This window comes from Schistocerca gregaria, chromosome 9, assembly GCF_023897955.1.
Source record: "Schistocerca gregaria isolate iqSchGreg1 chromosome 9, iqSchGreg1.2, whole genome shotgun sequence".
NCBI classification, from domain to species: domain Eukaryota; kingdom Metazoa; phylum Arthropoda; class Insecta; order Orthoptera; family Acrididae; genus Schistocerca; species Schistocerca gregaria.
In genome coordinates this window covers 212,947,155-212,961,757 of record NC_064928.1, presented here as the reverse complement: position 1 = coordinate 212,961,757, position 14,603 = coordinate 212,947,155, and the positions used below count along the sequence as shown (strand labels likewise).

Here is a 14,603-nt window from a genome sequence, read left to right as displayed (position 1 = left end):
TGAAGAAAATTTTGTGACGAGACACGTCATATGAAGACGACGACTGGTTCTCTATGAAATGCATTGAGCACAACAAGTTTAATTTCAACAGAGTGGTTAACACACACGTTACAGCACTCCTTCTGGCAACCAAAGTTACCTCAACCGCCATACTGACAGTGATCTGAATACTGAGAGGAGCCAGTCTATCATTTGTCTGTGTGGAAAAGGAACTGCTTTATTTGAAGCATCTTTTTCTTTGCAAATTGTTTAGTGAAATACAAATTCAACATGCCTAAAGTGCGTTTAGTGTTCAATTACAGGAATCAAAGTGACAAGAGTAACGCAGAGATGAGCAGCAAATACGAAATGGAATAAATTGTTTCAAACTACAATGATCACATAACCACAGCCCAGGAAATGAACTGTCAACAATTTGATCAATAATACTCTTAATCAATCAGCAGTAGTGCTCTGTAAGCCTGTAACTCAATAATTATAGTACTTTACATATTTCCATTCAAACAAAATACCACTTCTATTAGTTAACAAAACATATCTAACATTACACAGTAATCTTTAGGTAGTAGCTGCTTATTTTGCATTGCTTTACATTCAGTTTGTGAGCAACACGAAGTTATCGTGGATGGACGAAAATGTTTTCAGTCATCTTGCAGTTTTAACTACATCGAAAAGTTATCATATTTTTACTAAACTTTCCTTGTTGCTGCCTGTGAACACAGAAATCACGACCCTTTACTGTTTTTTCAGAAAAATTAAGCTAGCATGAGCTATATGAAGTTAGTTAAGTCAATTTCAATGGGGCAGGGGGGTGACACTGCAAATGACACACCTGACTACAGATAAAAATGATGAATGAGTATTCAATTTGCTTCAAACATGGCAGGCATATATACCCACTCTATAAAATTTAAACTCGTTGATTGAGCCCTATACTAAATCAGTGCAACCAACAAAATGGTTTCAGTGTACGACAATTGAAGAATGAGATCATGATTACTGTGCAAATTTTGATATGTATTGCATCTGCAAGAACTACAGTTGCAATGTGATAACGAAATTGAAGTTGGTGTATCAGAAAATCTTCAAAATTTGAGATTATCAGTAACTTGCTGATTCCTGAAATAGTCAAGATGGGGACAAATGATCTAAATATTTTACAAAAAGTTAAAAAAAATAGTCCCTAAAATCTTTTACTAGTCAAGATCACAAGTAAACAACAGTATGTAAATAATGATATTTAATTCCAATATTGACTATTAAAAAATTTATTAAGGAAAATTTTTAACTTTCTAAAAACAAAACAATCTTCTTTGATGTTGATAAATTATTTGTAAGAGAAAACCAAAAGTATATAATACTTTTCATCAATACCGAATGGGCTACACAATGTATAACAAATTATCCCACACACTGTACCACCATGTCCCACAGTGGTGTAAATTGTTACAGAGTGCATGACCAGAAATAATATCAAGTCAGTGACATTCTTGATAGCTGAGAAAAAAAAAAAAAAAAAAAAAAAAAAAAAAAAAAAAAAAAAAAAAAAAAAAAAAAAAGGCTCTAAAACCTCCTTGTACAAAAAATTATCGAAAAAATAAAATTTTAGCAACTAGCCCTAGGCTCCCCTATTTCTCTGCTTACTACCTTTTCATTAGTATGGCTGTTCCTTGTCTTAGTAAATAACAATAAGAAGCTCACTGGACAAAATATGAGTCACTTCCTTAAATGAGCACAAAGATCACATTGCAGCATTACGCACTATAGGTCAAAAGTTTTCGATCACCCATGAAAAAAAAAAAAACTGTATATTTGATTTCAATATACAAACAAATCATACAAACGAAATAGACCAACAAAATAAATATTTTCCCTCTCTACATCTAGTACAATACGGCTGCATGAACTCTTGGCATTCTGGATACATGATTTTGTAGCATTTTTGTAGCTATTGCAACCAAACACATCAGTGAATTATTCCACAGATCTTCAAATATCAGATGACCTGAGTTTTCTGACCTCCCTGTCAAGTTCATCCAAAAAGAGTTCAATGGGGATTTAAGTCGGATGACCGACCTGACCAAATCCTATTCTTTGGACCATTTTCTATCAACATACACACTGTACAATTTAAAAACATGTTTGGAACCACTGTCCTGCCACAGAACAAACTCACGACTAATAATTCTCTTACCAGAGGGAAAAGCATTGTTGACCAGTGACACGTGATACCCTTCCTTCTTTAATGTTCCATTAATTCTCACTAGATCACCAACTTTGTCACCCTCAAAACATAGCTAAACCGTGACTAGCCCTCCACTGTCCTTCTTCGTTGGTGTCACACTGATTCTTCACGCGTTCTCCGCAAAGTCAACAGACAGACATTTGATGACAGTTTCCAAATATCAAACCTAAATTTGTCCATTGGCCACTGCTGCACACTCCAGTTTTTATGTTGCTGTGCCACTGTAATTGTTTCATCTTATTTTGTTTGCATAACAAAGGTGTTTTTGCCAATATCCATCCCTTTAAACCTTGCTCACAGAGACAGCATTGCATAGTTGAGACAGAGACTGCTTGCATACTACTTACTTCCTCATGAATTTCAGGTGCAGTACAAGTCTGATATTTTCTCTGTATACATGTGAACCAGTCTTTGTTGTGCAACATTACTCACTATCTTCACATCATGAAACACTTGCATTGGCACCACTTTGCTTGAACTCTGCAATGTACACACCCCTACAGATTGGGTTGGTTGGTTGATTCGGGGGAGAGGACCAAACAGTGCAGTCATTGATCGCATTGAATTAGGGAAGGATGGGGAAGGAAGTTGGCCGTGCCTTTTCAAAGGCACTATCCCAGCATTTGCGTGAAGCGATTTAGGGAAAACACAAAAAACCTAAATCAGGATGATCTGATGAGGATTTAAATCATCATCAAATCAGCCACGAGACTATCAAGTTATCGGCAAACAGTGCACGGCATTCTATGTGAGCACAGCCACTGACAATCTACTTGTCCTTAAGAATACCAACCACTAACAATTTTAGATAGCATCACTTGTTGCGAAACTCAGTTTATCCTTTTCTCTTATAATATCCTGCGAACTATGGATGAAGTGCTACAGGCAGATCCCATACTTTTAGATTTCCGAAATGCATTTGATACAGGGCCCAAATGCAGACTGTTAACAAAGCTACGAGTGTATGGATTAGGTTCCCAGAGATTCGAATGTTGTCCTCAATGGCAAGTGTTCATCAGAGACAAGGTTATCATCGGGAGTGCTTCAGGGAAATGTGAAAGGACTGCTATTATTTTCTGTATACATAAATGATCTGCCAGACAAGGTGAACAGCAATCTGGAGCTATTTGCTAACGATGCTGTGATGTACAGGAACATTGAGTAGTTGAGTGACTGTAGGAAGATACAAGATGACTTGCCAAAATTTCTAGTTTGTGTCACGAATGGCATTTAGCTCTAAACGTAGAAATATGTAAGTACAGACGAGTAGGGAAAAAAATCCCGTAATGTTCGAATACAACACTGTCAGTGTGCTGCTTGACACAGCCACATCATTTCAACAGCTGGGCATAACATTGGAAAGCTGTATCAAATGGAACGAGCATGTGAGGATTGTGGTAGGGAAGGCTAATGGTTTATGATCTTGGGTTTATTGGGAGAATTTTGGGAAAGTGTGGTTCATCTACAAAGAAGACAGCACATAGGACACTACTGCGAACTATTTGTGAGTACTGCTCAAGCATTTGGGATCAGTGCCCAATAGAATTATGAGATGCTATCCAAACTTTTCAGGAATGGTGCTGCCATATGTTGAAAACCTTACCTTTGGACTAGTGGTCACCATCACCCTCAAAGTAGTTCCCATCTGCACATACAAATCGGTCCCAGCGCTTCTGTCACTGGTCAAACGTTTTCTGGAAGCCCTGTTCTTAGAGGGTGTTTATCACTGCCAGCGATGCTTCTCGAATCTTCTCTCGAGTGTCAAACTGACGGCCTTTCAACTTGAGTTTCAGTTTTGGGAATAGCATGAAGTCGCAAGGTGCCAAATCAGGCGAGTACGGTGGGTGAGCTACAACCGCCATGTTGTTTTTTGCCAAAAAGGTCCTGGTGAGCAAGTAAGAGTGACAGGGTACGTTGTCGTGATGCAGCAGCCAGTTCCTTGACACCAAAGTTCGGGCCGTCGTCGCCGCACATTTTCACGGAGTTGTTGCAAAACATCACAGTAGTACGCCGAATTCACTGTTTGGGTGGGTGGGACGAATTCTTTGTGCACAATTCCCTTGGTATCAAAGAAAACTATGTTCATACCGTTCACTTTGCTCTTCACCTGTCTCGCTTTTTTGGGTCTTGGAGAGTCCAGGATCTTCCACTGATGCCATGTGTTGCTTTGTCTCTGGGTCATAACCGTAAATCCAGCTCCTGTCACTGGTGATAACTTGTGACAAGAAGGTTGGATCATCAGATGCAGTCTGACAAAGGTCTGTGCACACTTCAGCATGCTGTGCCTTCTGAACAGCAGTCAAGATTCTTGGCACAAATGGCAACATGATGCACGCCCAATTCATCAGTCAACATTCATTGACATGTCCCGTAACCAATACCATCTTCATCCGAAAGGTCTCGACGTCGATCCGCACGAACAAATTGCAGTTTGGCAACAATGTCTGGTGTTGTGTGGCTAACATGCCATCCAGTGTGAGCATCATTTTTGACATCTGTACTGCCGGCCTGAACTGAGCATGCACACACACATACAGCTCATGCTCTGTCTCCCAAACACTTGTTGAGTCACTGCAAGGGTCTCCGTAGCACTTTTCCCGAGATTCACAAAGAATTTGATACACACACGCTGTTCTGTTCATGGATCCATCGTAAAATCGCACACACCAAACACAGAGTATTACGGAAATCACTGTGGACATGTAACACATCCTCCCAGGTGAATGCCACTCCACACACTGACCCATCAGATATGCAGCTCATGCCATTTAGCAGTGAAAAGATCTACTACTCCTACTTTCCAGATGGCAGCACCAGTCCCAAAAATTTTGGATGCCAACTCGTAAAGGTACACATGAAAGCAATTCAGAGACAGGCTGCTATATTTGTTACCAGTAAGTTCGAATAACAGATAAGTATTAAGGAGATGCTCCGGGAACTCAAATGGGTGGGAAAGTGAATTTCTTTTTGAGAAACACTGTTGAGAATATTTAGATAACTGGCATTTGAAGCTGACTGCAGAACAATGCCACGGCTGCCAACATTCTTTTTATTTGTAGTGGTACAAGGTACCCTCCGCCACGCACTGCACAGTGGCTTGTGGAGTATATATGTAGACGTATGTTGCACAGCACAGTGGGTACGACTTTGACAATTGCTACACAGCCTGTGTGCCATCCGGATTCTTCCCAGTATTGTTACCTTTTCTGAACTGCACGGGTTGTAATTCTCCCTACAACACACCATTTATTCAAGTAATCTTCCTGGGTTCAAACTTTGCCAGACCCTGTCCCCAACTGCCTCTATCTCCCTCCCTGCTCCCACTCCAGCCTCACCCACACCTGCTATCGCCCTGACTCATCTGCACGGCCCCTTCTCCACTTGTCTCCTCTCTCACTCTACTACAGGCAAGCCCTTCAGTGCCTTCCCAAACCTCTACCCTGCTATCCCTCCCCGTCCGAACTCTGTTCTGTACCCTATACTACACACCTCAAACCTGACAGCAGCGCACCACATTTGCACTTCAACATCCGGAGACGACAGTAGTCGTGTGTGTGTGTGTGTGTGTGTGTGTGTGTGTGTGTGTGTGTGTGTGTGTGTGTGTGTGTGTAAGTCATATATATACAAAAGTGAGATCCATATACTTACCAGAGAGTCCTGTGACATTATCTCTGAACTCTCTGTTTCAGGGTGCTCGGAGCCTTGACTCACGAATCTCTCCCCTCTACATTGTAATGGAAAACTCGCCATGTGAGTTTTGCTGTCTGGTACAAGTGGGCTTAACCCGTCTAGAACGGTGATTTGATTTTAACAGGGAAGCTAAAACAGCTTAGGTCTAACCTGCCACTGCCCGCACCGAAACTAAGTTTATTGTGAGGTACTGCTCCCTGTACATCTAGTAAAGCCAACCAATGCCCATAAATAGTGCAAGGAGTCCGTCTACCAGTTTTTTGTTAAGACACAATTTCTTCAGGTCTAGTTGTCCCAAAGATTCTGTATCTTTTACTCTCCAGTGCCATGCATTCGAAGATTAGGTGTGATGCAGTTTCTTCACCCTCATCACAGATCCTACATTTAGGGTCCTCTTATGTTATACCCATTGTGTGTAAATGTTTTTTGAAATTCCCATGGCTGGTCATCAGTCTAGTCATGAGTTTGATCTCTTTCCTGTTCAATCCCAGGATTACAGAGCTTCTTTTAAAACATGGCTTGGGCATCATTACCTTACCATGGTTTTGTTTATGGACTTCAGTCCAATATCCTACATGCCGTTTACTAAGCCAGCTCTGTAGTTCTAATTTGATCGTAGCCTTGGTGATCGTCAGGACAGGTTCTGTTCCAATAAATGGAGTTGTTGCCCCCATCCTAGTCAATTTTTCGACTTGTTCACTGCCACAGATCCCTTGAGTGGCCAGGGACCCACACTAGGTTTTCCCTATTGCTTCCCCCTAGCTCTACCAGAGCCCTGTGGCATTCTGCAACAATCTTCAATCTTGTTGCAGGAGCTGCCAATAATTTCAGGGCAGCCCGAGTGTCTGAATAGCTGTAGATGCTACGGTCCTTGTAGCAACTACACATATTCTCCTCCACATATGTCCTGATTGTAGTAATTTCAGCTTGGAATACAGAGGCCAGTTTTCCTTAGATACACTCCTGGAAATGGAAAAAAGAACACATTGACACCGGTGTGTCAGACCCACCATACTTGGTCCGGACACTGCGAGAGGGCTGTACAAGCAATGATCACACGCACGGCACAGCGGACACACCAGGAACTGCGGTGTTGGCCGTAGAATGGCGCTAGCTGCGTGGCATTTGTGCACCGCCGCCGTCAGTGTCAGCCAGTTTGCCATGGCATACGGAGCTCCATCGCAGTCTTTAACACTGGTAGCATGCCGCGACAGGGTGGACGTGAACTGTATGTGCAGTTGAAGGACTTTGAGCGAGGGTGTATAGCGGGCATGCGGGAGGCCGGGTGGATGTACCGCCGAACTGCTCAACACGTGGGGCGTGAGGTCTCCACAGTACATCGATGTTGTCACCAGTGGTTGGCGGAAGGTGCACGTGCCCGTCGACCTGGGACCGGACCGCAGCGACGCACGGATGCACGCCAAGACCGTAGGATCCTACGCAGTGCCGTAGGGGACCGCACCGCCACTTCCCAGCAAATTAGGGACACTGTTGCTTCTGGGGTATCGGCAAGGACCATTCGCAACCGTCTCCATGAAGCTGGGCTACGGTCCCGCACACCGTTAGGCCGTCTTCCGCTCACGCCCCAACATCGTGCAGCCCGCCTCCAGTGGTGTCGCGACAGGCGTGAATGGAGGGACGAATGGAGACGTGTCGTCTTCAGCGATGAGAGTCGCTTCTGCCTTGGTGCCAATGATGGTCGTATGCGTGTTTGGCGCCGTGCAGGTGAGCGCCACAATCAGGACTGCATACAACCGAGGCACACAGGGCCAACACCCAGCATCATGGTGTGGGGAGCGATCTCCTACACTGGCCGTACACCTCTGGTGATCGTCAAGGGGACACTGAATAGTGCACGGTACATCCAAACCGTCATCGAACCCATCATTCTACCATTCCTAGACCGGCAAGGGAACTTGCTGTTCCAACAGGACAATGCACGTCCGCATGTATCCCGTGCCACCCAACGTGCTCTAGAAGGTGTAAGTCAACTACCCTGGCCAGCAAGATCTCCGGATCTGTCCCCCATTGAGCATGTTTGGGACTGGATGAAGCGTCGTCTCACGCGGTCTGCACGTCCAGCACGAACGCTGGTCCAACTGAGGCGCCAGGTGGAAATGGCATGGCAAGCCGTTCCACAGGACTACATCCAACATCTCTACGATCGTTTCCATGGGAGAATAGCAGCCTGCATTGCTGCGAAAGGTGGATATACACTGTACTAGTGCCGATATTGTGCATGCTCTGTTGCCTGTGTCTATGTGCCTGTGGTTCTGTCAGTGTGATCATGTGATGTATCTGACCCCAGGAATGTGTCAATAAAGTTTCCCCTTTCTGGGACAATGAATTCACGGTGTTCTTATTTCAATTTCCAGGAGTGTATGATACCCTCCAGTCTCAGCTGAACCCCGTACACCCCTGCCCCAACACCTCTGTCTATTTTCGACCAATCAGTGAACCAAATGATGTCCCCCGTACGGTGTCTAACTGTTTTTTCCTACTGTTCCCTGCTTCCAATTATTATACTGTAAGGCTTGTCGAAGCAGTTGGGAGTTCTTGTACAGTCAGCAGGCATTTCCCCAGCCATTTCTATATTTACTCTCACTCAGTTTTTGCCAGTTTTAAGTCTGTGTGCCCCAGATGCTGCCTCCATCTTCACCCAAAGGTATATTGGAGGCATTTCCAGCACAGCTTCCATTCCATCAGAATGGTGTGCTACTAATTCTGCCTGTTATGGCTAAGCAGGCCAATCTCTGCACCTTAATAAGCTCCTTAGCTGCAACCCACTGTTTCTACCTTCTTCCACCACACTACAGACCCATAGGAAATCTTAGGTGTGACCACTGTGGTGTATATCCAATGAATACCCCTGGGGCCTAGAAAGGTGAGCGAGTACACGAGTTTGCAATTATAGCTGTGGATTTGTGGCACTGGTGCTATGTACATAGCCATGAGGCACGATGATTATTATACACAAAGACAATCCTCTTACTGAGTGAGCTACCCACAAACAACTACAGTTTCAATTCTGCCAGCACCTACACTTTCTGCCATATCTGCTGGTCCTGCTTCTGTAAAGTTTGTAAATCAAAACAGACATAACAACTGAAGTGAGACTGTGAGGGTGATTCACAAATTAGCAGGTAAAAGTACTGTCGGCAGAGGTCAGGAATCTCTCATTTTGAGTCCTGATACAGCACACAATTACAATCTTTCAGACAATTTCACAAGTACACTGCCTAAAACAAAACAAAAAAAGTGAAACACCCCGAAGACAACAACAGACATCAGTCTAACTTAGTATAAACTTTATACATGTACAAACCATTGGTGGATGTGTAAATGATTAGAGTTGCAATTTTCCGTAACACGTAAAACAAGCATCGGAGTATATTAGTGGTGTTCATGTTTAGTGTTGTTACCAGGCCCACAAGGGTATATACAGGGTGTGAACAGCATCAGGCCTCGAGTGATTACTGTGAGAGAGACAGAGATTTCATGTACTCTTGTGAGACAGAACTGCTGATGTAGCTTGAAAAGGACCTCATTGTGAGCCTCCACTTGGCTGGCAGGTTTAACTGTCCAATATTCAGATTTGTGGGGGATTCAGATGTGACAATTCTTAGTCCCTTCACTGCATGTGTTCCTGTTTTTATGTGCTTGGGCGCTGATGACCATGCTGTTTAGTGCCCGTAAACCTCAAACACACACACACACACACACACACACACACACACACACACACACACACACACACACACAGATGTGACAGTGGCCTTAAAGATATATTGTGTGGGAAATTGACAGCAGGAAAACTCATCACTGAGGTTCCAGTAAAATACCTCTGGCCACCACAAGGGAAGATCACTGTATTATGCACTGAGCACATGGTAACCCTTCCAAATCTGCTTGCCATCCATGAGCCGGTAATGGACTCTATATCTACCTCTACATCTATGTCCACATCCACATCCATGCTCTATGATCTACTGTGAAGTGCATGGCACAAGGTACAGCCCACTGTACCAGTTATTAGGGCTTTTTCTTGTTCCATTCACATTTTGGAGGGCAGGAAAAATGATTGTTTAAATGCTTCTGTGCATGTTGTAATTAATCTAATCTTATCCTCATGATCCCTATGGAAGTCATATGTTGAACTTCTAGTATATTCCTGGACTCAACATTTAAAGCTGGATCCCGAAACTTTGTTGGCACACTTTCTTGGTATAGTTTCTGTCTATTTTCTAGAGTATACAAGTTCAGTTCTTTCAACATCTCAGTGACACTCTCACATGGGCCAAACAGACTTGTGACCATTCATGCTGCTCTTCTCTGTATACGTTCAATAGGCCTTGCTAGTCCTAGTACAGGTCCCACATGCTCGAGCAATATCCTAGGATGTGTCACACAACTGATTTGTGAGCAATCTCCTTTGTAAACTGATTTCACTTCCCCAGTAACCTACCAATAAACCCACGACTGAGCTTATGTGATCATTCTACTTCATATCCCTACCAAGTGTTACAATGAGGTATGAATTTACAGATTCCAACTTTGACTTATTAATATTATATTCATTGGCTACCATGTGTTTTCGTTTTGCGGAGTGCCCAATTTTACATTTTTGAACATTTAAAGCAAATTGCTAATCACTACACCACTTGGAAACCTTATCAAGGTTTGATTGAATATTTGTACAGCTTCATTCTAGATAATTGCATCATGTGCAAAAAGTCTGAAGTCACTATTAATACTGTCAGCAAGAACATTATGTATAAACAGCAAGGGGCTCAACATGTTTCGCTGGGTACAGTTGAAGTTACTTCTACATCTGTCAATGACTCTCCATCCTAAATAACATGCTGTGTCCTCCCTACCAAGAAATCCTTAATCCACTCACATATTTCATATGATAACCCACAAGATCATACTTTTGATAATAAGCATAGATGTGATACTGAGTCAAATGCCTTTTGGAAATCAAGATATACTGCATCTACCCGACTGCTTTGACCAACAGCTTTCAGAATGTCAGGTGCGAATAGTGTGAGTTGGGTTTCGCACAATCTATGTTGGCATGTATGTGGCCATTCTGTTTGAGATATCTCATTATGTTTGACCTTACAACATGTTCTAAGATTCTGCAACAAACAGCTGTCAGGGATATTGGGCGTTAGTTTTGCGGATCACTTCTGCCTCACTTCTTGTAGACAGTTGTAATCTATCATTTCTTGCAGCTACTGTGCACAAATTGTTGTTTGATGCATCTACAATAGATTACAGTTAAGACAGGGGCTAACTCAGCCACGAATTGGGTGTAGAATATCAGGCCCTGGGATTTTGTTCAATTTTAACACTTTCAGCTGTTTCTCAACACCATTAACACTAATATCTATCCTTTGTAAAGGAACATTTTGAGTGACTGGACACCAACTTTGATGCCACTAACAGCCATTACCTATGGCCAGAATTTTTTTGGATTTTGGGAATGATCATTTGATAATATTCTACTATGGTAGTCACTGGAGGCTTCATGCAATATGCTGTATCACCTCACACCACCATTAGATACTAGCAGACTAGGTAATTATTATCCCTAGCATAGGCCCCGTTGCACCACAACTGTAACAGTATCCCCAGGACATTGTGGAAAAGTTCCAACAATTGTGGGCCAGCTTGCCTCATGAGAGGCTAAAATGGTGTCATGACACCCTTCACAACCAAACCAGCCTGTGCATCCAGGACAGAGGGTTGCAACATTATATTAATAAATGGGCTCATATTGCCAAGCTCTTTGCCAAACAGACTCAATTTTGTAACCACTGAAATAATATCCCATACCCCCTCAACCCTGGAAGTTGAATTTAGTTTCCTCCTCCCCTTCAGTGTATTCCATTTTTTTGTTGTTGTCCAGTGCAGATGTTATGCATGCAGCATTCTATGTAAACAAATGCACAAGCATTTGTATTTTAAGAGAAAGCTTTTAATATTGTTTATTGGAATACACTAACTGAAATTGTAAAGGTAGCAGGGATAAACATTATTTACAACTTGTACACAAACAAGACTACAGTTATAAGGGGTCAAGGACATGAAAGGGAAGCAGTAGTGGAGAAGGAATGACACAGGTTTTCAAACAGTCCTTGGTGTTATTCAATCTTTACACTGGAGAAGCTGTGAAAGAAACATAGGAGAAACTTGGGTAGAAGAGGTAGAGGAAGGGCGGGGGGATGACATAGGAGAAACTTGGGTAGAAGAGGTAGAGGAAGGACGGGGGGATGATGACTTTTAAAATTAGCAGACAACATTGTAATTTTATCAGATGTCGGAAATGACTTGGAAGAACAGTTAAAAGAAGATATGAAATGCTCATAAAATGTGCGAAAGGTAACAGTATACAGTCACATTATATCAGGATATTTTGAGTGAATTAAAGAAATTTGATCACTACAATAACAAGTTTTTACAAATTTGGAAGCAAAATGATGACTGAAGTAGATACAGAATGCAGACTCACAATAGCAAGAAAAGCATTTAAGAAAAAGACAAAGGAACAGGGAGCGAAAGAGGGGGACAGCGAAAAAGGATGGGAAGGGCAGGGAGTGGAGTGGACTGGAGCAGAAAAGGAGAGGAGGGAAGTACACAAAGAGGAAGTGTGAGAGGGGAAGAGGTGATATGGAGCAGAAAAGGAGAGGAGGGAAGTACACAAAGAGGAAGTGTGAGAGGGGAAGAGGTGATATGACAAAGGGGGCAGGAACTGTTGGGTGGAGGGTGTGGGGGCAGTTGATTACCGTATGTTGAGGTAGGGATAATATCAGGAGTGGAGAATGTTTTGTTAGGATAACTCACATCTATGCATTTCAGAAAAGCTGGTGGAGAAAATCCATATGACCCCCTTCCACCACCAGCTTTTCTGAACTGTACGGATGGAAGATATCCTAAGAACAAATTCTCCACTCTTGAAATTATCCTGGCCTCAACCTACTGTAACCCATTGTCCCTACACCTTCCACATCCCCTCATCCTCTTTTTGTGTTCCATTCTCTTCCAGTATACCTGTCTTTCCTATCTCCTTCCCTACGCTCTTACCAAACTCCAGTCTGAGCTGATGGAGACAACGGTCACATGTGTGTGAGGTGTGGTTGCTTGTATGAATGCATGTGTCTTTTAGTTGTGCCTGTCTGCAACTTAATGTGTCATTTTTATGGTAAGCGGCAGTCTTTTCCTTACACCGCTGATATTCCACCCTGGAATTTCCATTGTTTGATTTGTGGAAACTATAAAATTTTTAACATCTACTATAAATTTAAGTGTTTGTAAGTCTTTTCTGTAGGTATTTGTTAGGAGTGTAGGATTGCATGGAAGTGAAACACAGACAGTCAGTAATTTGGGCAAGAATAGAACAGATGCTTTTGATATGTGGTGTTATCGAAGAAAGCTGAAAATTAGATGAGTACATCATGTAACTAATGAAAAGGAATTGAATCAAATTGGGGGGAAAGGAGTTTTACAGCACACTTGACTAAAACAAGGAAGCTGTTAACAGGACGGCATTGTGGTCAGCTACACCTATATAAGACAATAAGTGTCTGGCACAGTTGTTAGATAGGTTACTGCTGCAGCAATGGCAGGTTATCAAGATTTAAGTGAGTTTGAGCATGATGTTATAGTAGGCTCACGAGTGATAGGACACATCATCTACGAGTTACTGATGAAGTGGATCTGTTCCACAGAACAGATTAATGTACAGACCTGCACCACCACCACTACCACCACCACCACCACCAATTACAGCAACAACCAGAAAAACACATTCTAGCAAAAGGCAAGTAACAGCACTCACCTTGAAGTGTTTACTCTCTGATATCTGAGGCAAATCCCTCAACTGCAACAAAACAAGTACGGTAAGAATTAAAAGTGGCACACAAAAATGAATAATACGCGACAGCTTTGATATCTCATAGAAAATTTTTTATTTATAATTAAGCAATAAATTCAATGGACATTGTGTTGCATGCAATTCATACTGTATATGCTCTGTAAGTGTGGCCCTATTTTGTATTGCTGTGGTAGTCAGTCGGTGTAGTCAAGGTCAACCTTGTATTTCATGATGGGTGGATTACATATCCACATACTGTTGCATCCATTCTCCATTTTATATGACTTTATGATGGACGAGTTACATATCCAGTTATTTTTACACAATATGTTGTACCCCAAAAGGGTGAAACACATCACTTATATTAAATCATTTTGCAACCAATGCTGTTTTTATTCTGAAATATAAACCTTGTCAAAAATGAATGATATCTTACATGAATTTGTATTATTAAAGCTTGAAATGTTATATCAATCACATATACACTTAAGAGCCAAAGAAACTGGTACACCTGCCTAATATCGTGTAGGGGCCTCGCGAGCACACAGAACTGCTGCAACACGATGTGTCATGGACTCGACTTAATGTATGAAGTAGTGCTGAAGGGAAGTGACACCATGAATCCTGCAGGGATGTCCATAAATCCGTAAGCGAACGAATGAGTGGAGATCTCTTCTGAACAGCATATTGCAAAGGATCCCAGGTATATTCAATAATGGTCATGTCTTAGGAGTTTGGTGGCGAGCTGAAGTGTTTAAACTCAGAAGAGTGTTATTAGAGTCACTCTGT

The 14,603-nt window shown here is 42.3% G+C and overlaps 1 protein-coding gene across 1 annotated transcript in view; it reads right to left on the bottom strand.

Annotated features, from left to right (window-relative positions):
- The window catches only part of LOC126291646 (E3 ubiquitin-protein ligase UHRF1-like), a 163,284-nt gene that overhangs the window by 119,682 nt on the left and 28,999 nt on the right, over positions 1-14,603 (bottom strand). The window contains exon 3 of the mRNA XM_049985213.1: positions 13,779-13,820. Within this exon, the coding sequence (XP_049841170.1) occupies positions 13,779-13,820 (42 nt within the window). The remainder of the gene's footprint in view (positions 1-13,778; positions 13,821-14,603) is intronic.